This window comes from Solea solea, chromosome 3 (assembly GCF_958295425.1).
Source record: "Solea solea chromosome 3, fSolSol10.1, whole genome shotgun sequence".
Taxonomy (NCBI): Eukaryota; Metazoa; Chordata; class Actinopteri; order Pleuronectiformes; family Soleidae; genus Solea; species Solea solea.
Genome location: NC_081136.1, coordinates 1,962,844 through 1,989,378, shown reverse-complemented (window position 1 = coordinate 1,989,378; position 26,535 = coordinate 1,962,844). Strand labels below are relative to the sequence as shown.

Genomic DNA, 26,535 nt, shown 5'->3' with positions numbered 1-26,535 from the left:
AGACAACAATTGTCTTTCAGCCACAATTATAACATTTATATATATATATGTGAGTGTTCTTGACGACACAGGAAACAGAGACAATGACTATTGTCTATATAAATATAATGCTAACATTCTAAATATACATTTATAGTATGAGATCTAAATGAAGAATTTGTGCGTTATTGCCAGAAACTTTCCAAAATAATACACATTTTTAACGTTGGCGACACAAAAACACACTAAATATAAACTGTTGATTATATCTTACAAGAATGGAGGTGCGTTCATAGTGTGTGTGTGTGTGTGTGTGTGTGTGTTAACAGCTGTTATCTGAATAAACATCTCAGACACACAGAAGTGGCACAGCCGTCACTTCCTGGTTTTTCAGCGCCTGGCACTAACTCTGTCATCAGCCCAGAATAGACACACACACACACACACACACACACGCGCACACACACGTACACACACACACACACACACACACACGCACACGGGAAACCTAAGTTTAGACGAAGTCCGTGGGTGTGAGTTGATTTTGTTTTAGCAGATAGCTAAAATGAGTGACAAGCTAACCTGTCCCTGAACTGTAAACACCACACAAACCTCAAATTAAAGACATAAAAGTTAAAAAAACAAAACAAACATACCTTTAGAAGCATAATTAAAGAATTTAATAAGACAGCTTCTCAGCAACAGTGGAACTGAAGCTCGTTAAACACATAACAAAGCTATTTAGCCTTAGTTACAACACCTGTGCTCGACCCTCCAGCTAATGCTAATACCCAAGCTATAGTCTATGTTCAAACCTTAACCCTCTAGATATGCTAATACCTAAGCTAACTTAGCAAGAGAGTTAAACGCGGTCTATGATGAAACCTCGACCTTCCAGCTAATGCTAATATCTAAGCTAACCTAGCAAGGTAGCTTGAATTACAACAGCTATAGTCTATGTTCAAACCATAACCCTCCAGCTAATGCTAATACCCAAGATATAGTCTATGTTCAAACCTTAACCCTCTAGATATGCTAATACCTAAGCTAACTTAGCAAGAGAGTTAAACGCGGTCTATGATGAAACCTCGACCTTCCAGCTAATGCTAATATCTAAGCTGACCTAGCAAGGTAGCTTGAATTACAACAGCTATAGTCTATGTTCAAACCATAACCCTCTAGATATGCTAATACCTAAGCTAACTTAGCAAGAGAGTTAAACGCGGTCTATGATGAAACCTCTACCTTCCAGCTAATGCTAATATCTAAGCTAACCTAGCAAGGTAGCTTGAATTACAACAGCTATAGTCTATGTTCAAACCATAACCCTCTAGCTACGCTAATACCCAAGCTAAGATAGCAAGATAGCATACATTAATTACTTTAATGAATACAACCATTGTTTCTAAAGGTCTAAGAGTGTGGAAAACCTTCTCTTTAGCATGGCCGTCAGGAGATGACAACACTTTTCTTTCTTTGAGAGAATTGAATCAAAAACAAAAACACTAGAGGGCGCTGCAGTGACACAATCACTTCTGGGATTCTCTGTTTTGTTGACATACATCGTGAAACTAGTTTTTCCAACAACATGACTCTCTTTGCTTTATCACTTATTTTTAATCTAATGTGTTTGATGAAGAGGCAGCAGCTGAATGTGAATGTGTTGAGGATATAATTAGAACAGCAGCAGCAGAAGCAGCAGCAGCAGCAGCAGCAGCAGTGGTGATGGTGGTGCCAGTGTTTATTTCTGGTTTTGACAAAGAACACTTATGGTTCCAACAACAACACTTTGGCAGGAAATCCTGCTTTCAGCGCACAAACACAAGCACATGTTCACATTGAACCATGTACACAAGAGCCACTGCCAACACACACACACACACACACACATGGTGGAGACTAATAGAAGAAATTATTTAAAAAAAATAAAAATAAAAATCCATACTTTGTAAAGCACTCACTCTCCCACACCAAACCCCACAGAGAAAATCAGTGATTTTAGTTTGCGGGGACACAGGAGCTGCTGGTCTACTGCTGCCTCGTGTGGTCACTTTGTGCCACTGAAGTAAATCTGAGTGTAGAATTTTAAACGCCAAATTGACAAAATAAGACATTTGAACTTAGTGATGGAGGCAGCAGTGGATCAACAACTGCTGTGTGCTGTGATGTTAAAATCACTGGTTTTCTCTATGGGCTTTGGTGTGGGAGAGTGAGCTGTTTACAAACTTTGGGAATTTGGTTTACAAGGTGACAAAAAGATGAGTTTCCGGTTGGAAAAAAAACACGGAAATGAACAACTTTACATGCTTTGTTGTCCCCAAGTGTCAAGAAAAAATGTTTAATATCAGACGTAAAAGACAAAAGTGGATAAATTGAACCAGAAGACAGATTTAGTAAACAGGCTAATAAATTAAAACAAAAACGCATCTGCTGAGCAAAGGATTCAAATTTGCCACCAATTTTCTGTTGTTTACCCAAAACTTAGCATTTAATTGGAATTTTTTTTTTTTTTCCTACACCTTTGCCCATTGAATTACCCATGATGCACCTCTTACCTCTGAAGGTGACACTCGCCAACGGGTGGGAGTGTCTCAGGTTGTTTGCTCGCTGTAGAACGCAACGCAACATGACCGACGCGCTCCGCTACATCCAACGACCCAAACCTGCGAGGCTCAAATCACTCAATCCCAGAATCCTCAGATTATTTCTGACACACAAAAAATAAAAAACTCCAAAATAAAAGCAGAGTAAGGAAGAGAAGAAGAGGAGAGGACCGAGTGGACGGAGGCGCGACTTGTTCTGCGTCTGCTTCTGACCGCTGTGAGAACATGAGGAATTCATTCACCTCCAGAGGAAACGTTCACATTTCCTGTGGACTTTTCCTCTCTTATCTCCTGCTTGTCCCCGTGTTTCCTGCATCTGTGTTCAGTTCTACCTCGCTCTATCACTCTCTCTCTCTCTCTCTCTCTCATCTAAGTTTATAATCTAATAATTATCAGAATTTTATTCTGAAAAAAAAGCATCTGTTTCAGCTGCAGGATTGAAAAGTCTCATTCCAGGTTTTTATTATTATTATTATTATTATTATTATTATTATTATTATTATTTATTGGACAAACATCAATAATTCACCATCATATGATACATATTACTGCAGTAAACCGTCTCCTACTGCAGTAAACTGTCATCTGCAGTTTACTGCAGTAGATGTCAGTTTACAGCAACACTGTTAAGGGTGGTAACATAAAGAGTAAATTCATGTGTTAATAAATGGATTATTCATGTTTTAATTCTAATTAACAAGTCGCTACAGGTGAAAGGTCGTGTGCGTGTCATGTGATGATGTTCTTATCAACTGTCATGTGTTCATTAAGAGTAACTGTATCATATGGTGGTGAATGAATGCAGCAGTTCACCCAGTTCACCGTCACACTCATGTTTACTTTTTTTTTTCTCCAACTTTATTGACATGAAATTGAACTGCACACGAGGAATTTCCTGTAAAAGATAAAAATACTGTGTTTTATTGTTCATTTTTCAGAATGACAGTCTTTGAAATGACAGTGAAATCATTATTATTTATTTAATCTAATATTCTCTTCTCTAATCTACTTTACTGTAATCTGTTCTTTCTACAGAAGATTTGAATCTTTCCATTAAAACGACAGAAGAAACTCGAATAAAGTTTATTATTGTTTTTCTACTGCAGTAAACTGTCTCCTACTGCAGTAAACTGTCTCCTACTGAAGTAAACTGTATCCTACTGTAGTAAACTGTCTCCTACTGAAGTAAACTGTATCCTACTGTAGTAAACTGTCTCCTACTGCAGTAAACTGTCTCCTACTGAAGTAAACTGTCTCCTACTGCAGTAAACTGTCTCCTACTGAAGTAAACTGTATCCTACTGTAGTAAACTGTCTCCTACTGCAGTAAACTGTATCCTACTGTAGTAAACTGTCTCCTACTGCAGTAAACTGTCTCCTACTGCAGTAAACTGTCTCCTACTGAAGTAAACTGTATCCTACTGTAATAAACTGTCTCCTACTGCCGTAAACTGTATCCTACTGTAGTAAACTGTCTCCTACTGTAGTAAACTGTCTCCTACTGCAGTAAACTGTATCCTACTGTAGTATATTGTCATCTACTGTAGTAAACTGTCATCTACTGCAGTAAACTGTCATCTACTGTAGTAAACTGTCTCCTACTGCAGTAAACTGTCATCTACTGTAGTAAACTGTCTCCTACTGCAGTAAACTGTCTCTTGCTGTAGTGAACTGTCTCCTACTGCAGTAAACTGTCTCCTACTGCAGTAAACTGTATCCTACTGTAGTAAACTGTCTCCTACTGCAGTAAACTGTATCCTACTGTAGTAAACTGTTTCCTACTGCAGTAAACTGTCTCCTACTGCAGTAAACTGTATCCTACTGTAGTATATTGTCATCTACTGTAGTAAACTGTCATCTACTGCAGTAAACTGTCATCTACTGTAGTAAACTGTCTCCTACTGCAGTAAACTGTCATCTACTGTAGTAAACTGTCTCCTACTGCAGTAAACTGTCTCCTACTGCAGTAAACTGTCTCCTGCTGTAGTGAACTGTCTCCTACTGCAGTAAACTGTCTCCTACTGCAGTAAACTGTCTCCTGCTGTAGTGAACTGTCTCCTACTGCAGTAAACTGTCTCCTACTGCAGTAAACTGTATCCTACTGTAGTAAACTGTTTCCTACTGCAGTAAACTGTCTCCTACTGCAGTAAACTGTATCCTACTGTAGTATATTGTCATCTACTGTAGTAAACTGTCTCCCACTGCAGTAAACTGTCATCTACTGTAGTAAACTGTCTCCTACTGCAGTAAACTGTCATCTACTGTAGTAAACTGTCTCCTACTTCAGTAAACTGTATCCTACTGCAGTAAACTGTCTCCTACTGCAGTAAACTGTCATCTACTGTAGTTTACTGTCATCTACTGCAGTAAACTGTCTCCTACTGTAGTAAACTGTCTCCTACTGCAGTAAACTGTCACCTACTGCAGTAAATTGACATCTAAAGATGACATTGTGGTAAATATTTTTTTTATTTTTATGCATGTGTTTTAAAACATAATAGATATAAATGTGGATTCTCCTCTAAGTTCTTGGTCCTTGACTGTTTTCTTTTCTTTATTATTGACTGAATAATTCAGTGACAAAACTCCAATGTGACTTTACTGTGTGTGTGTGTTCAGTAAAACACAAGAGTGTTTATAGTAACCAGAAGAGTTGATCCCTCTGGGTCCAGTGTTTATGACAGACAACACACATTCTTATACAGCTGTCTTAGTGAGGACACTGGCATTAAAATGAGTCCTCTCTCTCACACACACACACACACACACTCCGCCCCACCCCACTCAGCCTGGACGCCATGAACCATGACTCAGGTGTTTTCCAATAATAACTCATCAGCTGTTACACAGTGAAGGAAATGTCTGTGACACACACACACACACACACATACATATATATATATACAAACTTCATCCCTGTCTTTTAGTCTCTCTATCACACACACACACACACACACACACACTTTCTCTCCATCTTACCTTCATAGATGACTTGACAGTAAGCATCACTGATGTCGGCGTCCGGCGTCTGCAGACGCTCTGCACACAGAATAAACACACGGAGCATGTCTCACACACACACACACACACACTTAAAAACACAGACACCTACACACACACACTCTGTGGTCGGTCCATATATACGAGCATCAGTGAGTCCAAGAAAACAAGAAAAATCCACTCAGTGACGGGAAATACAGAGGGAGAAAATGGACGAGAGGCACAGAGAATGAACTGAGACTGAGAGAGAGAGAGAGAGACAGACTGGTGGAGCTGCAGCTCTCAGCTGTCTCAGTCACACACACACACACACACACACACACACACACACACACACACACACACACACACACAGACACAGCTACCCTTGTTAGGACTCTGCATTAGCATCCGCGTACCACAGCCTCGCCTCTAACCATAACCATAACCAGTTAATGACCAGGCCTAACCGTAACCTAACCACACCAAACCCCATAGAGAAAACCAGTGATTTTAACATCACAGCACACAGGAGTTGTTGATCCACTGCTGCCTCCATCACTAACTTCACACGTCTTATTTTGTAAATTCGGCTTTTGAATTTCTTTATTCAGATTTACCTCAGTGACACAGAGTGACCACACAAGGCAGCAGTGGACCAGTAGCTCCTGTGTCCCCGTGGGCTAAAATCACTGATTTTCTCTATGGGGTTTGGTGTGGGGAGTTAGTGGTTTTACTAACTTCAGTTTCCTGCTGGAAAAGTCTGTCTAACAGTGAGATAAAGACGTGAAACATGTTCTGTTGTTTTCACTGTGTCAGTTTGAGGCTGGTTCTTAGCAGCAGGGGGCGCTCACAGCGCACACACACACACACACACACACACACACACACACACACACAGTGCTGAATATTAGAGTATGCTGAAAATGCTAAACTATGTCACACTGGCTTAAAGGGCCAGCTCCGTGCCTACCTACATGTCTTTGCACAATAAACAATCCTAATCCTGACACACACACACACACACAGGCTGAGTGTGCTGAGTGGAAAAATGTGCTTGTTCTGCATTTTCACACAGAGAGAGAGCGACAGCATCACACCAAACCCCATAGAGAAAATCAGTGATTTTAGCTCACGGGACACAGGAGCTGCTGGTCTACTGCTGCCTCGTGTGGTCACTTTGTGTCACTGAGGTAAATCTGAATAAAGAAATTCAAAAGCTGAAATCACAAAATAAGACATTTGAACTTAGTGATGGAGGCAGCAGTGGATCAACAACTCCTGTGTGCTGTGACGTTAAAATCACTGATTTTCTCTATGGGGTTTGGTGTGGGAGAGTGAGTTTTCTTATTTAACGTCTCGTTGAAACTTTTGAAAATATGTCAGTTCCATTTTTTTTTCTGGAGGAAAAATAAACTATTTATTAATAAAATATTAACATTTTCTTTTTCCCATTAGTCTTTTTATTTGTTTTTTAACGTGTGTTAAAAAGATCGTACTGCTGCTGATGATGACGATGATGAAGACACAAACGCGTCCACCGTCACTGGACGACGTCTTCTCCACTCACACATCAGTCTCTGGAGCAGACGGAAATTCTCTCGTTGAGACAAAGCTGGTCGTCAAATTTCTTCTCATCTGTGAAAACAAAGAAGGGACGAAATTACACAGAGGAGTCTGCCCTCTGGTGGTGAGGTGGGAAATGCACGCTTACTATATCAGTATCAATAATCGTATTGATAAAATCCTAACAATAAAATCTTGAGCCAGGCTCTGTAACCGAGGATTGGACCACAAAGGCTCCCGCTTTAGTCTGATACCTGATCCACAGAGCACCCGACCCTTCATGCTGGGATGAGCTCATGTAACTGGATCGGGACGGGCCAAGCCGGACACCACCCCCAACCCCGGCTCCAGTACATGAACCTGGATATCCCTCGGTGGCCTTCTGAACCGCTCTTTGTTTGGCAAGGGAGACCCTACCGGGGTCCAAATGCCCCCAACAACATGATCTTAGGATCACTGGAGAACTCAAACTTCTCCACCATGATAAGGTGGCAGGTCAAGGAGGAGCAGACCTTGGGGCCGACCCAGAAGAAGCTGGAAGGATTATACCTATCGGCTGGCCTGGGAGCGCCTTGGGTTCCCCCCAGGGGGGGCTGGCAGAAGTTGCTAGGGAGAGGGCGGGTGTCTGGGTGTCCTTGCTAAAGCTGCTGCACCAACGACCCAGATACTGCCAATAATAACAAAAACGTGTAATTTTTACCTCCGAAGTTCATGACCAGACAGTGTGAGGACATGTAGTTGTCAGGTTGTCCTGGACACCAGTGGTTGAACCTGAAAAGGGAGCCGTCGCTCCAGAACCAGGTTCCTTCCTGGAAGAGAAGAATCCGTCACATGAATGTTCTAAACAACGGGTAAACGAGCATTTCCATAAACAATAGACCTGTTGTGCGTCAGAGCCTCCGAGCCACGTGTGAGGAAACAAGCCGGTGACTGTCAGGATCAACTGCTGAACCCTCCTGTATTCAGTGACGCTGTGAATGGAGGCGAGGTTTCCACCCAGTAACTGACAGTTCCTCTGTCAACCAACAAGAAAAGACCAGAACTTTCTGAATGTGATTATCTTCATGAGCAAAGTTTGTGGAATCTCTGGTAAACACCAAAATAAAACCGTTCAATTTCTAGTCTTAACGTCGTCGGTTTACGATTTAATCGCAGCACGATGTAAGCTGTTGACATCAAAAATATTATTTTACAGGTTCCAGAGTCACTTATTTTTTTGTCAGTGATGAAGGGTGTGCCTCAAGGGTCAAGTTTGGGCCCGTTATATTTTACTTCCATTAGAATAATTTGAACAAAATTAAGGAAATTAAGTATTTTGCTGCTAACGCTAACACTTGTAGGTTCTGAAGGAGCGTTGTTACCTCAGCGTTGGCCCAGGTCATCGGAAACGGGACGACAAGAAAACGGCGCCGGTCGAGGTTCGTCCAACCAGTGGAAAGAACGTTGATCTCCTCGGGGGACAAAATTTCCCCTTAAAAAAAACATAAAATTAATATTTGATGAAGACAAAATATGCGACAAAAGTAAAAACAAACAGTTCATTAAGATGAGCGACTATTAACATTCCAAAAAGAAAAAGATTCAATCATTTTAAAGTAGAGGATTGATATTTTAAGTGGAACTTTAAGTAGAATTGCCTCACTTTGTTGAGCCGACGGTGCAGTTTTGTTTCCAGGTTTTTCTTTGATAACTGGAAACATGTAAAACACCAAATTTACAGTAAATCTCTGTTCTTAATAAAATTTAAGAAACGATTAGTTTTTGCAATTTTCGGCAAAAAAAAATATAAAAAAAAAAGTATATACATATATATATATATATATACATACACATACACATACACACATATATGGATCACTCAAAATTTAAAAGCAATGAAAATAAATGAACTATGTTTAATGTTTGTTTAGCTACCGTCAGTCTTCAGCTCCTCAGCTCTGGTCAGAGTCACCATGGCAACCATGAGTAGAATCACAGACTTCATCTTCACTGTCGAGACAACGTCGACGACTTTTGTCCAGAGGTGAAACTTCACACAACGCTGTTTAGATAACGATAATCGCAAATAAAAACACAAAACAAAGTCTCTACGATTGTAATCTTGCAAATACAAATAAAGTTATTTTCTTAAAGTTTTAAAGTAGTAAAAGAGGAAAAGTTGTGAAACAAACCTGCAGCTTCAGACGATCTGGCAGCTCACGCGTCGACCCTTTATCTTATCACACGCTCACCTGGACCTGCTCTGCCCCAGTGCATGATGGGTAACTTCAAAGTGTCGTCACTTTATTAGCTTTGAGTGTGAATCAAATTTTTGATTTTATTTGTTTTCTTTTACAAATAAAATGCTAACAGAAGGTAAAAAAATAAAAGGTTTAATCCATGATTTAAAGTCACGGTAACCAGTGTATTCCAACATGTACAATGGATTTGGGTGAGGTATAATCTGCCAAATATTAACCTCATGATTGAAATCAAGTGATTTTGGGTCAGAAACACGTTTCGGTGATAAAGTCGGAGCTGCGGTGACTTTTTTGGCAAGTGCAACAAATTATGTAAAATATATTTTTAAAGAACGAGTGACTAAGATTTAGTTTTATTGTGATATGATAATGATTATGATAACCTCAGATTAACACTTGCAAAACAATGGTGAGATTTCCATTAGGTGTGTTTTTATCAAGGCTTTAAAAAAACATTTTGTTTTGAGATTCATAAATACATCAAACCACACACACACACACACACACACACAGTTTCTCCCAGCTCCATTTAATCCTCATCTACTGAAAACCAGATTATACCAAACGTCTTGGTTACAGTTTATGGGGCAAAAAGTCGCCTTCCAACAGGACGACAACCCTCAGCCGTACAGTGGAGATAAAGGTTCAAAGCTTCAGAACAACTCTGAGAGTGTCCTCGAGTGTCCCGGTTAGAGTCCACATGGAAAGATCTGGAAATGGCCGCACACCGACGCTCCCGACCCGACCTCAGGGAGAACCAGCCCAATTTAGCAACATCTAAACAGAAGCTCAGAAGGGCGGAGCCTTTTCTGTTGCTGCATGTTAAACACACCCCTTTACTGAGCATGTTTAAAACAGATTTTTACTCTTTGGACCCAGTATGACACGTTGATTTTACTGTTTTGATTTGTCCGTGACGTTCAGCACTTTGTGGTGTTTTTAAAGCACTTGATAGATAAAGTTGGATTGGAACCTGAAAAAGACTTGCATATGCGTGCATGTGAGGAACTCTGTGGCCTTTAGGGGGCGTAAGATCACAAAAACTCAACGAATGACGAATCTTTTAAAAAAACAACAAAAAAACGTCATGAGAGACACATTTTATTTGCTATAAAACTCAGAAGAACTCTGTACAACATAAAACAAATGAATGATTTTTAAATGAATGAATGATAAATCTCTCTAACTCGTCTCCCTAATGTTGGTAAATTAACATTTTTAACCCTCAGACCAGCAGGTGGCGCCAATTCTTAGTGGAAACGTCTGATAAACAGAAATTCTTTTGGAAAATAATGAAAATAGGTTTGTTTTTTTTAATTGGGAAAAAATATGAAGACTGTTTTGTGTTGTACATGAAAAATGTTGTACATTCTACTTTATTTACATATTTATAAATGAGACAAACTTTGACTCAGTCAGCATTATTGTAATATTGTGGGTGAAATTTGACTGAACTCATGATAAAACCTGCTTCATGTTTTAATCCCGTGATCGCAGAAGTGTAAATATTTACCAGGCATGACAGCAGATATTTCCCTTTGTCCACATTCACCGTTTTCACAATAAAAAAACAAACAACAGAAACAGATCAGAAGATGAAGTTTAGATCAGTCAGAAAAGGAACCGTGAGAGTTTGGTGTTGAACTCCTCGAGTGTTGGTGTTGAAGCTTCTGGTAATGTTTCTGAAAAACAAACAGGAAATCAAGTCAGACTCAAGGATTCAAGGATTCAATGACACGGACGGACTAACTCGACGGGTGACTGTTCAGTCACATGACCAGGGTCAGGTCTTCTCAGGTCCACTGTTATCACACAGTAACACTGAATGACACAGACACAGGATGCACACCAACGAAACCAGACTACGACCGTATTAAACCTGGTTTAGAAACCCCTGCCAGATTAAATATAACAGTTCAACACATAACGGACAATTTAAACCCAATAAAATACCATAATTACACTAAAAAACAAAGTCTACGATGTCTTTAAGAACATGTTCACGTCTTTATGTCACTGTTAGACGGACTTTTCCAACAGGAAACTGAAGTTTGTAAAGCGCTCACTCTCCCACACCAAACCCCATAGAGAAAATCATGATTTTAACATCACAGCACACAGGAGTTGTCGATCCACTGCTGCCTCCATCACTAAGTTCAAATGTCGTATTTAGTCACTTCGGCTTAAAAATCACTGATTTTCTCTATATTAAGACTTGCACTGACGTAGATATTGAGTGTGTGTGTGTGTGTGTGTGTACCTGCAGGTTGTCATAGTGCTTCTGGCCACTGCAGTGAAGCTCCTTGGCCGTGTTCTCACTCAGGTAGAAAACGCGACACAGGTTACAGAAGAACCCAGACTTAGGGACGACAAACTCCTGACCTGAGGAGGCACAGAAACACAAATGTAAAAAAAAAATACGAAAAAACAGCAACAACACACCTTTAATGCGATTGATTTTCAATTTAAATGCAGCGTTTCTCACCGAGGGGACTGTTGGGAGTGAACGGCGGCAGTTTGAAGTCGGCAGTGACACAAGGAGACTGAGATCGAGATCTTTTCGCTTCTGGTCCGACGAGCTCCGACTTTCTTTTACTCACAACTAAAGAAAAAAAAAGAAAAAACCCATTTTATTCATTTTAATAATAATTTATTAATTAAAGAATCTGATTCACATGAGAAAAGACAGAGAATCAATAATGGGAAAACATATCTTTGTCACTGTTTCATATACAGACTCTGCCTCCTAGTGGTCAAAACACTCAAAAATATGTATCCGCAGATGGAGGAAAACACCGGGAGACAATACAGACTTTCTTTTGCGGCCAAATTTTGTAAACTTTGCTGATTTAACTGCATTGTTTTAGTAAAAATCACATTGTCATCAGCGTATGTGGTGACTTTGACATGAAGCAAATAATGAACTCACCAACATTATTTTATTTATCTATTTCTTTGAGGTGACGAACATATGGAAAATATGTGGAAACGCAGAGGTTTGTATGTTCCGTACCGTGACCGGCTGCACCGCTCGGGCTCTCTGACTGCAGGTGTTGTCCAGCAGGGGGAGCATCGACCTCCTCGCGTTGACTCTCACTCCTCGCTAATGTTGACCGTTCCCGCTCTTCTCTTTCGTCTTCAGCAATGTCGTTTTTCAGATTCTTCGCAGATTTTCTCACTGTGGTAAAAGACAAACTGAATGAGCTTCAATGTTGTAAAACAAATACTTGTTACTTTGAATTTCGTGGTGTCACAGATGTGTTTGTTACCGGGGGTTTTCCTGGTTTTGCTTTTGGGTCGACCTCTCGTTCTTGACGATTCTTTTTCTTCCTCCTCCTCCTCAGCTTCTCCCACCTCGTCTAGCGTCACAAAGTCCACGCTCTCCTCGACTGTAAGACATTTAGATTTTTTTGATTAATAACAAACAAGACTAATTTACAGCAGGATAATGGTGGAGAATGCTACGCTAAGAGATGCTCCATTCACGTTCAATACAGTTTCTTCAGTTAGATCTACTGTGAGTTCTTCAACGTACCTGTGTCCACGTCGTGTTTGCGTTTCACAGATCTCGAGGTCTTCTCAGGTTTGTCCTCATCGTCGCCCGCTACGTCTAAAGTCACCAAAGTCTAATAATAAGAGAGACATGAACATCTTTAGCGTAACTTGTTTCCAGGATGAATATTTTGCAGACTCTATTGGCTATGAATGCAGTCGTAATCATCAATGCTTAACTGATTTTATACCTCGATGTTAAAGGAGTCGCCCTCTTTGTTGGGCGGGCGGTCCTTCTGTGAGACCTCCTGAACCTTGTCCTCCTCGTCTTCTACGAACTCGTCCAGAGTGACAAGCTCCTGCAGTTCTCCAGTTGTGACCTCGCCGCCCCACTCTTCATTCTGTGCTGCTGTTGCTTCCTCTCCGGCTTCATCAGCTCCAACCTCATCCAGAGTCAGCAGCTCCTTCACGTCGACCTCTACCACCTCTCCTCGTTTCTTGTCCATCGTCCTCGAGGCGGTAGTTTCTTTCTCCTTGACAGCTTGGTTCTTCCTCCGGTCTTCCTCAGCCGTGTCGTCGGGGTAATCCTCCTCCTCATCACTCACTTCATCCAGGTTCACCAGAGCATTCATCTCTTCTTCTGGCGTTTCTCTTTGGGACTTTGTTGTTGACGTTCCCTCTTTGTGTCTTTCGTCGCCTGTTTTGAGGGATCCCTCTGTCTTCTCCAGACTCAAAGGTTCTTCGGCAGATGAAGCATCACTGACTTTCTCCAAAGCATGGACCACATCTTCAGATGCACCTACAACAACGGTGCTACACATTTTTGTCTCTCCTCCTCCAGCTGGTTCCTCCACTTGTGGACTGATCTCATCTTTTGCCTCAGTCACCGACTCTTCCAGAGTTTGATCATCTTCCACAGAATCTACTATCTGATACAAAGGCTCCTCCTCCTCCTCCTCTTCCTCATTTTTAGGTACCTCTGGAAGACTTTCTTTTTTGTGTTTCTCAATGTTTTTAGACATATTCGTCCCTTTTGCGCTCCTCGGCTGATCAACCTTCTCATCCTCAACAGAATCAAGAACCTGATAAGACACCTCTTCTTCAGCAGCCTCTTTCTCAGATGCATCTTTGCTGCCCTTCTTTGAAAGAGCGGTTTCTTTTTTAGTGGTTTTCACCTCTTTCTTTGGTCGTCCCCTTTTTCCTTTTCCCCTCGTCATGGGACGCTCTTCCTTAACGACCTCGTCCTCCACAGAGTCCAATATTTCATAGGTGGCTTCCTCCTCACCTGACTCTCTCACAGTTTTGTCACACTTCTTCATTGTTGGTGTGCCTTCTTGTAGAGGTTCCTCCTCTTTCTTTGGCGTTTCTCTGGCAGGAGTGCGCCGCCTCCTTGTCGACGACAGGTCCTCTTTCTTTGTCTTGTCAATCAAAGCATCTTTCTTAGTTGTTCTTTCTCTTCTGCCTCTGGTAGATCTGGTTGTAACGGTTGTTTCTTCTGCCATATTCTCGTCTTCCACTGAGTCCAAGATTTCATATGAAGGCTCTTCGTCAGCCTTGGTTTTTTTAGACGACTCAGATAAGTCTTCCTTCTTTCCTCTTGCACTCCTTCTCCTCACAGACCTTTCTGGGGTGAAAGCGACTGGTTCATCTTCAACAGAATCCAGTATTTCGTACACCATATCGTCAGTGACTGCTCCGGACTCTTGGTCTTTATTAGAAACTTCTGTGGTGGTGTCCCTGTTTGTTCGTGTTTCATACTTTTTTACTGTCCTCTCCTGTTTCTTCGGTGATTTGTCCTCTTCGCTTTTTGATGCTCTGGTCCTTGTAACGTTCCTCTTTGATGATTTATCATCTTTTATAACCGTTTCAACTTTCTTGCTTTTGAGTGCCTTGCTGTCGGCTTCAGACTCCGTCTCTGTAGTTGTGGGAAGATCTCCAACAGAATCAACGACCTGATACAGATCTTCCTCTTCGTCCATATTCCTCAGGTTGTCTTTGGGAGTTGCATCACATGGAGTTTGACCGTCATCTTCTGTTGTATCAATTGAATCCAGTATCTCAAAGGTTTCTTGTTCAGTTACGTCACTGTCTACGTCTTTCACGTCATGTTTTGGGATTTGACCATCAGGCGTCTCGATATTTTTGCATGATTCTGCTGATGTCACTCCGCTTTCAACCTCATCTTCATCCTGTTTTGGCTTCATCTGATTTTCTTCTGGTTTCAAACTGGTATCCATGACTCGGATACTATCTTCACCTATTTTGGTTTCAGGTGCATTTTCGTTTCCTACTCGGTCTTCAATAGCATGATCTACCACTTGAGAAGACGTGTCCAGTTCCTTTTCACTGCTCTCCTCGGGACAGTTGTTTTCATCATCAATACTGTCCAGGACCTGGAAGTTTGCCAGGTTCTTAGGGTCAGGCAGCTGGGTGTCAGAGTGTTGTGATCGGTTCCCATCATCCATCTGCTTGTGTGTTTGAATATCTGATGATTCCACGAGTTGTACATTGTCACCAACATCCACCTCCTTTGTATTTTCCACCGAATCATCTTTACCTTTCTCCAGGTCTTTTACGGTCTTGTCCTTAAAATCAGTCTCCAGATCCCGGGTTTGGCTCAGGCCTGATTCCTGTCCCTTTGCAGGTGGTTGCATCTCTGATGTTTCCGACTCAACCGTTTTTACAGCAGTATCCTCTGCTGGCACTGTGTGGTCAGACTTTGCAACTGCACCCTCTGACTCAGGGGGAGTCTCCACAGATGGCTCCATCTTTTCCCCTGTGAATGCAGCAGAAGACGATCTGGTCCTATGACTTGAGGGTGTTGTTGCTTTGACCGGAGGCTTTGTTTTACGCTGTTCTTTGTGACCAAAGGAGGAGGGTTTGGTGGACTCGGACGACTCCTTCAACCTTTTGGGTGACACAGATTTCATGTTGGAGGATGAGATTCTCTTCGTGGACACGTCAGTGGACTTGGACGAGGAGGCCTTTGTTGAGGTTTGTCTGGAATCGCAACCGGATGGTTCCGACGAGGAGAGTCGATGTGGGTCTGGATTTGCTTTTCCCACATCATCACCGACTTCATCGACTGTAACAAAATCTTCCATGTTGAACATTTGCTCATCTGGAGAATCATTCTGAGCCTGGATCAAGAACGAGCAAGTCTTAAACAAGGAATGGTGGAAATTACTACAGTTACTTGTCAGAAAAGGGGGGTTGAAAAAAAGAAACTACCTTTTCTTGTGGCGTGTCTTCATCTTTTTCATCAGCTGAGTCTGAACTGGTTTTGATGGAGATCTACAAAGAAAATATTAACATGGAATTAGTCAGTGGATAGAAACAAGGGCTGCAAAGTTAAAAGTTAAAGCCAGACGTCACCTCTCTCTCCTCACTCCTGCCTGCTTGGGCGAGTTTGTGCTGTTGAACTAATGCTTTAATGGCCACAACTGTGTCCTGGTCAAAGTGAAGTAGTTCTGCGGTGTTGTAGTTAGATGTGGTGAGACTTTCCTCAGCTGGAGCGTCTACATCTTCATTTACAGTTGGAGAAATAGTGGAGACGAAGGCATCCTCTGCTCCCAGTTTGCTCCCGGTCTCCTCTTTGGGTTCGTTGTCACGTGCAGCGGTGGAACACGAGTCGACTGTGACTTTTTCACAAGTGCTGGATTCATCAGGTGCTGCTGGTTCCGCATCATCACCAAGTTCAAGAGGGGGAGGCTGAGTGGAAAGATCAACTGACTTCGTGGTTTCACCGGAGTCTTCAAGATGCTCATTGAGGCTCTTCAAACTAAAATCAAACAAAGAAGGTTGTTATAAAGTTGCTGAAAATAGCAATGGTATATTATCTTTGTTTGCAGCCATATTGACACATACCCGAGGGTGAGAGACGGTGCCAAATTGTCGTCTTCAGTGGGTTGTGAAGCCTCCACCTTCGCCTCCAATCCTGGTGCAGCAGACTCTGGTTCAGGGTCCTCTGCTGATGCTTTAACAGAGGCTTCTGGAGTCTTAATGTCAGAGGGCACTTCGGTGTTCTGAGGTGGAACAGCAGAAGGTTCAGATGCAGACAAATCAGGTCTGGTCTCATCTGCACTGGTAAGTGGTTGATCCTCCCTGGAATCGTCTGGTACAGCCTCTGTGTGCATCAGGTTTTCTCCTGCATTGTCGGGAGCACTACTTGTGGCTTCCATGGGCTCCGCTACTTCAGCTCCCGTTTCTCCAACCCCCATCGGTTCAAGGTCTTCAGCTTCTTTCTCCTGACCATCAGTTTTGCTTGGTTCTACCTCGCAGTTCAGTTCAGAGACTGTCGGATCTCTTGTTTCGAACTTCATTGTATTTCCTGGCACCACTACAGACTGTTGACCCTTTGAGTCTTCGGACTTAAGATCAGGGGGATTTTCTGATGTGGATGAAGACAGAATGTTTGTGGGTTCTGAAGTTTGTTCTTCTTCTCGTTCTTTTTTTATACCTTCAGCTGAGATCAAATTCTCCACTGGTGTTTCAGTTTCCTGTATAGCGGACGTTGTTTCTTTGACCCCTGCTTCAGTTGGTTCAGCAACAGTTGCGTTTCCTGTCTCATTTTGATTGGTCAAGACTTCTGCGTTATCAGTGGCGTTTGAGCTTTTAGCAGCAGTTTTCTCACTGGTAGGTTTGCCTGCTTGGGTTGTTTGGGTCTCAGAAGGTGAAGACAAAGGCTTCACGGGACAGTCTGGCGACATTTTTTCAGGCGTAGCCTTTTTTGGTGAAGTCGCTGTTGAGGATTTGGTGGTTTGAGGTGTAGAGTCGACAGGTTTTCTGTGAACGACGGGGAGATGCGTATTTGTCAAGCGGTAGAAAACAGAAATTGAACATGAAGGTCATTGCTGGACTGAATTTATGTTTTAAACGTCTTTTTAAATAAAATAGTATCATTCTGGCAAACAAGATGGAACCGCCAGCAAAAACTTACTTCTGAGGAGTCTTTTTCGTTTCAGTATCCTCTTCTACAAAAACAGCCACTGGAATCCCTTTCATGATGACTTTCCTTGCATTCCTCAGTTTTTTAGCATCCTCTTCTTTCTCGAAACACACGACTGCCTGCGTAAAATAAGCACGCACAAGAAAAATCTCAATGCTACCATATGAGCACTTACACCAAACAGCAACAGATAGTCAGGGGTACATTTCAAAAAGAATCACTTACAAATGTCATATTTTGAAAATAAAAATGAGCATTTAAAAACGGACTATTCTTTACGAACCTCCAACCTGGCACGAAACAGTACGACTGATTTTGTTTTTCCAAACTGCTCCACCGCACTGACCACTTCACTGTGAGACAGAGAGATGAGAACGCCTTTTAGCTTCACCATGGTCGGAGGTGGAGATTTGCCCATCTGAGGGAGAGAGAGAAAACAAAATGTAGACATGATCACAAGCCAAGGACATGGGACAGGTCTTGTTGGGACCCCAGGAGCTTTGTCATCATTAGAGAACAGTAGGGACAATAATTATCAATAGCACCAAAGTTTGACAATAATTTGGTAGTGACGAAGGGGGAACATCCACCAGTGCAGTTACGAAGTGCAGTTGAAAAGTGGAATTCATGATATCGATGAACCAAGTCAGGTCTTTGTGGAAGAACTTACCTTGTTTTTCTGCACATTGGCCTTGGGTGGTGTGGTGGTGGTCTCCTTCTTTGCTGCAGCAGATGAGGATGATGAAGAGGCAGCAGAGGAAGAACCCTTCCTCCCAGCAGACGAGGAGGACTGCGAGCGCTTTCCCCTTGTTGACGACGAAGATGACGATGAGGAAGACTTCATCTTGGCAAGCTCAGCCAGCAAAGCAGGAGCCAGAGTTTTGACGACTGCTTCGAGGTCAGGCTCGCTGGAGGAAGACTTGGCAGCTGGAGGGACGGAGACAACTGTTTCAGACTAATGTAAGTGGTGCATTAATTCTTTTGTTCAAGTTAGCAATTTTTCAAACCTGATTTTTGTAGTATTTCCTTCACCAGCCTCTCTGCACTGCTCGCCTTCTTCCTTTCAGGGGAATGTTCTGATGATGATCTTTTTCCATGGCCTCCTCTGGGAGATGACCTTCTCTTGTCAGTCCTCCTTGGTGAAGATCGTCTGTCGTCAGTCCTCCTTGGTGAAGATCGTCTCTCGTCAGTCCTCCTTGGTGAAGTTCGTCTCTCGTCAGTCCTCCTTGGTGAAGATCGTCTTTCGTCAGTCCTCCTTGGTGAAGATCGTTTCTTATCGCTCCTCTTTGGAGAAGACTTTTCCTCGACGCCTGTCTTTGGAGAAGACTTTTCCTTGTCGTCTGTCTTTGGAGAAGACCTTTCCTTGTCGTCTGTCTTAGGAGAAGACTTTTCCTTGTCGTCTGTCTTAGGAGAAGACTTTTCCTTGTCGTCTGTCTTTGGAGAAGACCTATCGTCGCTCTTCATTGCAGAAGACCCTTTATCATCGCTACTCTTTGCAGCAGACCCTTTCTCATCGTCTGTCTTTGGAGAAGACTTTTCCTTGTCGTCTGTCTTTGTAGAAGACCTTCTATCGTCGCTCCTCTTTGCAGCAGACCCTTTCTCGTCGCTCCTCTTTGCAGCAGACCCTTTCTCGTCGCTCCTCTTTGCAGCAGACCCTTTCTCGTCGCTCCTCTTTGCAGCAGACCCTTTCTCGTCGCTCCTCTTTGGAGAAGACCTTCTATTGTCGTTCCTCTTTGGAGAAGACCTTCTATCGTCGCTCCTCTTTGGAGAAGACCTTCTATCGTCGCTCCTCTTTGGAGAAGACCTGCTATCGTCGCTCCTCTTTGGAGAAGCCCTTCTATTGTCGCTCCTCTTTGGAGAAGCCCTTCTATCGTCGCTCCTCTTTGGAGAAGACCTTCTATCATCATTCCCTTTTGGAGAGGATCTTCTCTTATCGTTCCTCCGTGGAGAAGAACTTCTCTCGTTTTTCCTCTTCTCCCTTTCTTTGCTCCTTGATCGTGACCGGGAACTGAGGTGGGGAGGTAAAAAGCAGAGGTTGATTTCCAACAGCTGATTAAAGTAATACTTTTGACATACATGGACATCACGATGGGTGTCTCACAGACCTGCGCTTGTATCTGAAGCTGTGCGGTGATCGTGAACGGCTGCGTTTTTCTCTTCTACTCTCTGAGCTGTGATGCCTACGAGGGCTGGTTTTCTTGCAATGCTGTTCTGAAGAAGCCTGTGAGGAAATTGAGGACGAGGGCTTGACATCTTTTCCCGCATCACTTGACAAAAAAAAAGGAAAAAAGACACGCACAAGTTATTGGCGGGGAAATGTTTTTATAGCTGGTTTGGTTGCTATAATTGTCTACGGATAAAAATTACCTGGGATGAGCAACAATCTGGCCATTCCAGTCCGGGTATCTGTGGAAAAATTAGTTCACACACCAATTACAACATATATAATAGCACATTTTCATAGTAAGTATCTTAATTTCAACAGATCAGTCATAAAATCCAGAAACTAATTCCTGAAGAATCCGCAAGGCAAATTCAGTAATTCTGCATTTACTGGTCCACATGACAAATGTCTTCATCCGGATCTGTCCACGACAGTACGTACTATGTTGAAGGTAGGACAATACTTCGGAATGGAAGAGAATGGAAGAGAATACCTGCCTGGCATGCAGGTATGCATGCCAGGCCAGAATGAAGGGATGAATAAATGGCATGTATGAGTTAGTGGAAGAGACCTTCACAAGTATTTGTCTGGTATCTTAGCAATGTGGGTTCATCAGGGACTAACAACAGGACTGTTCTTTCTCTGTCCAGTATTCACTCTCAGGACATGCTAATGATGATCCCGAATCTTCAAAACCCCCAAACTGTGTTAATAATCCCAAGAAACAAAAGCTTTAAAAGACTGACTTTGCCCGTAGGACTTTGCAGCTCTCAAGGTGAAGGCTGGTGTTCTGGTGGGAGATCCAATCCTAGCAACCAGAGGAAAATAAAACAATTAGACGAAAATCATCAATACATTCAGCTTCAATGACGCAACGATTATGATTGTTAGAATTGTTTGATTGTTCATCATTACAGCCGCCTCAGGTCTTCAGAGCTCGTCTCGTCCAAAGAGTCCTCCATTTTGAATTGAAAAAGGGCAAATGCGTTGATACCAAGTCAAAGAAACCAAAAAAATACACGAAGGCAACATGACTTTATATGGTTTCCTTAAATCTTAGGGCAACAGTAAGTTTATATGACAGTAGGAAAAAAAAAAGGTCAGAGATTAACAGTGGTGGAAATAAACATGAAAACAAAGATCAAACCTGGATGCGAACAAAAATAACACATTCAGAACCAAGCTACCATCTCAAGAAAAAAAAAAACATTTTCTGATAAACTCAAGTCAACTGCTAACATAGACGAAAATCTTTATTTTTCAGTCAGTTTGAAGCAGTGGCAGAGAATTTCCTTGGGTTGGAGACACAGGATGAGTCATCACGTAATCGGCCAAGAACTTCAGGGATGATTTTAAGGGAACTGGTGCTGATCCGTAATGTCTAAAGACCCAGGGTGGCATCAAAGAGGAATAGTACAATCTAAGAATCATTTAAATTCCCAGGGGGTTTTCCACAAAAATATAATAACAGAAAAGTGTAAGTCAATGTTTACTAAAAACCTTTATTTCTCAGTTTCTAAAGCTGTTGAAACATAAAATCTTAACTAGTTGAGAAATTTAAAATTGTACTGAAAAGTAGGGAATGGGAGAAGGGAGTTCATGTTTTCTAATGTTTTTTTAAGTTATGACTCCTGAATTAGTTGCTATAATATATTAATATGTTTAAATTTAAGTTAGGGAGATTAAATATGACAAATGTAGTCACAGTTTCAGTGATTAAGAAAGCCGTCTTCTTCTCGGACTCTGGATTCCACAGGAATTTGACTCTTCAGTCTCAAGTGGCATCAAAGTTTCCGGACATTTAGTGAAGGTTGTTTGGCACAGATCACCACCAAGAATGGATCAGAACAAAACAGTCGGAGTCAGCTTCATCTTGGGTAAAGAGGAGTAGATGTGGGGATTATGGGGATTGCGATAGTGGTTCTTCTTTGCCAAGTTCTTGAAATATGAAAGGTGGTCTCTCAAGAGAAGAAAAACTTTCATGAGAGACGGTTGAAACAGAAAAATAAAAATCTCGACAGATTTTATTTAAATTAGATACAGTGCTTGCCAATTTGGCCAAAATAAAAAGACAAAGAAATCAATAGAAATTGTTACCAAAAAAAAGGGACTTTTGCAATATTGCAGTACATCAATCATCTAGAATACTAAAAAAAAAAAAAAGGTTTGTATTAGGAGGTGGAAACTTTCAATTTAGTTCAGTTAGGTCAAGAATTTTAGACTTTATAACTGAAACAAGTTAAATTCTTCAACGGACAGAAATCGAGAGTGTGTTCAGCTACTCACCCTCAAGTTACTGCATTCTTTGGAACATAGAGAGCAGGTATGGGGAAAGTCTCTTGGTGTGGACGCTGTGTAGTCAAACATCATTGCTGGAGTTGGAGACCTCTGTGCTGGATACTGCCTGCTGGGAGGCATCCGAGACTGGACGATGTTCGGGACTGGCTCAGCGGGAGGAATCATGGTGGAGTGGAGAGCAAACCCAGAGGACCTCTTGGCACCTGAACCACGTGTGTCACCGGCAACGAACGAAGTAGGAAGTTGTTGTGCCACAGGGAAGACTGAGGGCGGCATCCCTTTCCCCATTTGCAATGCTGGCCCGACCCCCTGCATCTGCCTCTGCTGGTTCTGCTGTGGCTGCCTCTGCTGATTCTGCTGCGGCTGCCTCTGCTGGTTCTGCTGCGGCTGCCGGTTCTGCTGGTTCTGCTGGTTGTGCTGCGGCTGCCGGTTCTGCTGGTTGTGCTGCGGCTGCCGGTTCTGCTGGTTGTGCTGCGGCTGCCTCGGGGGGTTCTGCTCCGGCTGCCTCGGGGGGTTCTGCTGTGGCTGCCTCGGTGGGTTCTGCTCCGGCTGCCTCGGGGGGTTCTGCTGCGGCTGCCTCGGTGGGTTCTGCTGCGGCTGCCTCTGCGGGTTCTGCTGCGGCTGCCTCGGCGGGTTCTGCTGCGGCTGCCTCGGCGGGTTCTGCTGCGGCTGCCTCGGCGGGTTCTGCTGCGGCTGCCTCTGTTGGTTCTGCTGTGGTTGCCTCAGCGAGTTCTGCTGCGGCTGCCTCGGCGGGTCCTGCTGCGGCTGCTGGTTCTGCTGCATCCGTCTCTGGTTCTGCCATATCTTAATTTGCTCAACAACCATCGACTCTCGACTCTGGGCTGAACCTTGATTCTTGTTACCAGTGGTGTCACTGCTGCCAACAACCACAAGACCGGGGCGTTCAGGATGCACACCACGAAACAGTGCGCTGGATGGTTTGGTTTCTGATGTAGACTGGTGATCTACATCTGGTTGTTTCAATGGGGGCTGTGACATAAGTCTTATGTCTGTGTCTGACTTTGGCAGGGAAAAAGAACTACGGTGTGTTTGAGAAGTCTGGCTTGGTTGGGCGTTAATTTGCCTAGCCCGATCATCACTTGGAGTACCTACTGAGCTCAGTAATGAACTGTATGATGCAATGGCACTGGTAACGGAAGTACCCTGATGGGAAGAACCCATGGAACTAGTTTTTACCTCCATCATATTGTTTACCTGTGGTTTTTGACTGTGGCTGCTATTATCATAGGTGTCCAACAACTTACTGTTACTAGTTCTTCCAATCCTATCTGCAACCCCACCAACATATTTGCTAGTATGTCCATAGTCAATTACTTTAGGGGGCTGAAGAACAGCTGAAGCCCCTCCAGAACTACTCAGATTATCCATTCCTTTTGTAACAGCAGATCTCTTTTTTTTCTCGATGCTGATTTGGTGCAAGATAAATGGAATGTTGGAAGGGGTCATCTGGTCTTGAGGGTATGAGACGAGATATCCCAAGTCCTCTTTTTCAAGTCCAAAGTCCAAAAGGATGTTAGCAGCAGAGTCAGAGGAATATTTGGGTCGATGTGTCTCAGATGGTCCTGGAGGTTGGTTTGGTACGGGATAGACATAGTCACCTAATCCTGGAATGGACTGCATGTCACGTTCTCTTTCGTTCTCTACGCTTGTATAGCCTGATGAAGCAGCTGATGAATAAAAAACAGGGGGCTGGCCAGGTACTGCCATTTTATAACCTGACAACCAGTCCAAGGAGCTACTACCACTTTTATCATTAGAGTTTCTATGATCTAGAGAAGCAGAGGTTGATGACATGGGATAGGAAGCTGTTCCCGGATCTGAAGACAGATATTCATTAGTATTGGTAAAGTGAGACCTCTGGCCTAGAGACTGATGATCTGGTCGGTCAGGGAACATCACATCCTCCCTGGCTCTGCTAACATTCATGTCTACAGACCTCTCTAGGTTGTTATCTATTCTGGCCTGACTCTGTTCAGGCCTGTAGTTCACCGTCTGAGCCATCAGTGGTGGGATCATTCGCCCAGAGTTGGCAGGAGTTGCAGGAGATGTTCCAGATGAGCTGAAGCCAGGCCCAAGTCCAAGGTGAGAAGTTGTGCCCAGGTCCCTCTCTGCATGCAAACTGGGGAGTCCATAGGGCCCCTGGGTGGATCTTTGGTTACCCGGTGCATATCGGTTGTATCGAGGATCAGACATGGTGTTTGCAATCGTCTTAATCACAGAAATGTTCGGGGTGGGTGATATCAGGAGAAGCTGGCGGACTGGTTCAAGGTTTGAAAGTCAACAATGAAAATGGGCTAGCAAACCCCAAGGATGTAGTGTTCAGCTCAGTTAGGAGCAGGCTCCGTGCAAGCCCTCCATTAAGGAGGCTCGGTTGAGGCCCTGGAACAGGAGAAAGGATACAACACTCCTAAACCGATGTAAAGCTGAAAAGTTACAAAAAGAAAATTAGAGAAATTATTGAATGGGACTGAACTTCAGCTTCTTGGGTGGGTAAAATCCTTTATGAGAAAGGTCTTGTTCACTTTTGGTGCCTCTCTCTCTCTCACTTTAATTCCTGGTCTTGACTGGCATTAAGGAGGAAGTGAGGCAAACACAACAATGCAGAAATACAAGAGTGAAAACATGTTCACAGCTGTAAGAAAAAACAAACACCCAAATAATAAGACAACTATATGTTTTTCAGAAAAGCTGACAAATCAACAGCCAAGAGTAAAAACGAATCGCAAGCATCTTAAAACAGTTTCCTTTTCCCAAGATTACATTAATGACATCAATTAATATCCTGATCATTTTTTTTCAAAGGGAGCTGATGAAGAGTTTGTTCAAATCAGAACGCAGAGAAAAGCACATACAACCCAAAAATGTCTACGTGTTTTTAAATGGGTTTTCAAGAATGGGAATGTCCTAAAATGTGCGTTCAAACAGAGTGGAAATAAGATTGAACGAAAATGTACCTCACACATATACACACAAACACAATGCAGGTGTATCCGATCACTAACCCCATGAATGTTTCCGCTAATGGATGTCAACATCAGCATATACTGACCCTTTTCCTTTTAAAATCAGTCCAGAATTACTGTTTTATATACTTGTTTATTTTTACATTTATAGTTGTTATTGTTAATACTTTATTTTGAATTAGGAGGGTGAGGTTGGGAAGGGGGGCTTCGGGAATTTGTTACAAGAGAAATGTCAAATAACTGTTCATTGAGAGAATGAGAAAAAGTAACTACATCGGTGTTGTACTTGGATGTGGACTAGGGTTGCCAACTGTCTCGTATTAGCCTGGACGTCCCCTCTCTTGTCCCGTTTGACTGCTATGCTGATCTAACCACTGAATGATACAACAGCAGCAGCAGTGCCGATCACGACACTTGAGAATCATAGACGACACCTGTCATCATCCAATCACAGTGTGATGATGACGACAGGTGCCCGCATCAGTCTCACATGATCAGTATACTGCAAGTAAAATTCATCCAAATTAAACTGCAATGGCTAAACCTGCTAAAAATAAGAGCCTTCTGCACTTTATGTCGACGGGAGTTTTCAGTTGGCCACATAGATGGTGCACATTCTGAGTCACTGCTATTTTATTACTCTGCAAAACTGCTATCATTATGACAAATGCCTTAAAACAATACACTGTATATTCACACAAAACCATACTCGTCACTTGTGTCCATTATCTCATAGTGACAATGTTGGCAACCCTAATGTGGACATTTTTGTCTAATAAAATATAGGAATAAAAAAATGAAGACAAAGAATGGTCACTACTGACACAATAAATTAATTACTTGGCACTTTCTGTGAAATAAGCAGAGGCAACAGAACTGACGACCTGAGTTCACCATTTAGGCCTGATCTAGCTGCTGCTGCTGCTGCTGACAGAAGCTAACAATGCTAACACGGGTTCGCCTCCGCTAGGGCCGGTAGCGAACGAATACGGTAACCTTGAGACAAACTCCGAACACAAATTCATGCAAAACACGCGTATCGTGTTCTTCTAACGCCACATTTAGTTTCTTACCTTCCGCGATTTGCGTTGTTTCTGTCACTTTCGGTGCGAATTCAGCGAAGTCTTCGTCCGGTACATGTACGCTCGAACAGGAAGCCAGGGCGGGACCAACACCACCCAACTTCCGGCTGGATCGCCAGCCTTTCAGAATAAAGCAACGGAAGGACTTCATTTGTAGAGCGGTTTGTTAGAATGATTTAATAGCGGTCTTGTATAAAGTAC

The 26,535-nt window shown here is 42.7% G+C and overlaps 3 protein-coding genes across 11 annotated transcripts in view; all 3 read right to left on the bottom strand.

The window, feature by feature from the left end:
* Positions 1 to 5,839, bottom strand: part of dysf (dysferlin, limb girdle muscular dystrophy 2B (autosomal recessive)) — a 54,656-nt gene extending 48,817 nt beyond the window's left edge. For 5 of the 7 annotated variants that reach the window (XM_058624157.1, XM_058624161.1, XM_058624158.1 and 2 more), the window contains exon 1: positions 5,561 to 5,839. In XM_058624157.1, coding sequence (XP_058480140.1) covers positions 5,561 to 5,648 — 88 coding nt within the window. In that variant the 5' untranslated portion in view covers positions 5,649 to 5,839. Of the gene's footprint in view, positions 1 to 2,534; positions 2,847 to 5,560 lie in introns of those variants that run through there. The other 2 variants (XM_058624159.1, XM_058624162.1) reach the window with 2 other exon arrangements.
* Positions 5,840 to 7,000: 1,161 nt separating this feature from the next.
* LOC131456900 (ladderlectin-like) lies at positions 7,001 to 9,390 on the bottom strand. Its single transcript, XM_058625578.1, has 7 exons — positions 9,298 to 9,390; positions 9,041 to 9,167; positions 8,769 to 8,816; positions 8,488 to 8,597; positions 8,007 to 8,141; positions 7,827 to 7,935; positions 7,001 to 7,198 (listed from the first exon to the last, which is right to left on the bottom strand). Exons 2-7 carry the CDS (start codon positions 9,108 to 9,110, stop codon positions 7,134 to 7,136), a joined length of 537 nt encoding a protein of 178 aa, XP_058481561.1. The 5' UTR covers positions 9,111 to 9,167; positions 9,298 to 9,390; the 3' UTR covers positions 7,001 to 7,133.
* Positions 9,391 to 10,451: 1,061 nt separating this feature from the next.
* LOC131456019 (zinc finger protein 638-like) lies at positions 10,452 to 26,413 on the bottom strand. 3 transcript variants are annotated; one of them, XM_058623970.1, is made up of 19 exons: positions 26,326 to 26,413; positions 22,257 to 24,712; positions 20,717 to 20,778; positions 20,174 to 20,212; positions 19,912 to 20,073; positions 18,814 to 19,814; positions 18,477 to 18,733; positions 18,090 to 18,224; positions 17,798 to 17,925; positions 16,726 to 17,643; positions 16,234 to 16,639; positions 16,090 to 16,152; positions 13,110 to 16,019; positions 12,902 to 12,992; positions 12,636 to 12,755; positions 12,380 to 12,544; positions 11,852 to 11,968; positions 11,627 to 11,748; positions 10,452 to 11,048 (listed from the first exon to the last, which is right to left on the bottom strand). In XM_058623970.1, the coding sequence occupies exons 2-19, from the start codon at positions 24,480 to 24,482 to the stop codon at positions 10,974 to 10,976; spliced, it is 8,997 nt and encodes a 2,998-aa protein (XP_058479953.1). In that variant the 5' UTR covers positions 24,483 to 24,712; positions 26,326 to 26,413; the 3' UTR covers positions 10,452 to 10,973. The 3 variants fall into 3 exon arrangements, with proteins under 3 accessions (XP_058479953.1, XP_058479955.1, XP_058479954.1); XM_058623972.1 differs by having other exon boundaries at positions 13,110 to 15,998; XM_058623971.1 differs by having other exon boundaries at positions 22,257 to 24,668; positions 26,326 to 26,406.
* Positions 26,414 to 26,535: the final 122 nt, after the last annotated feature.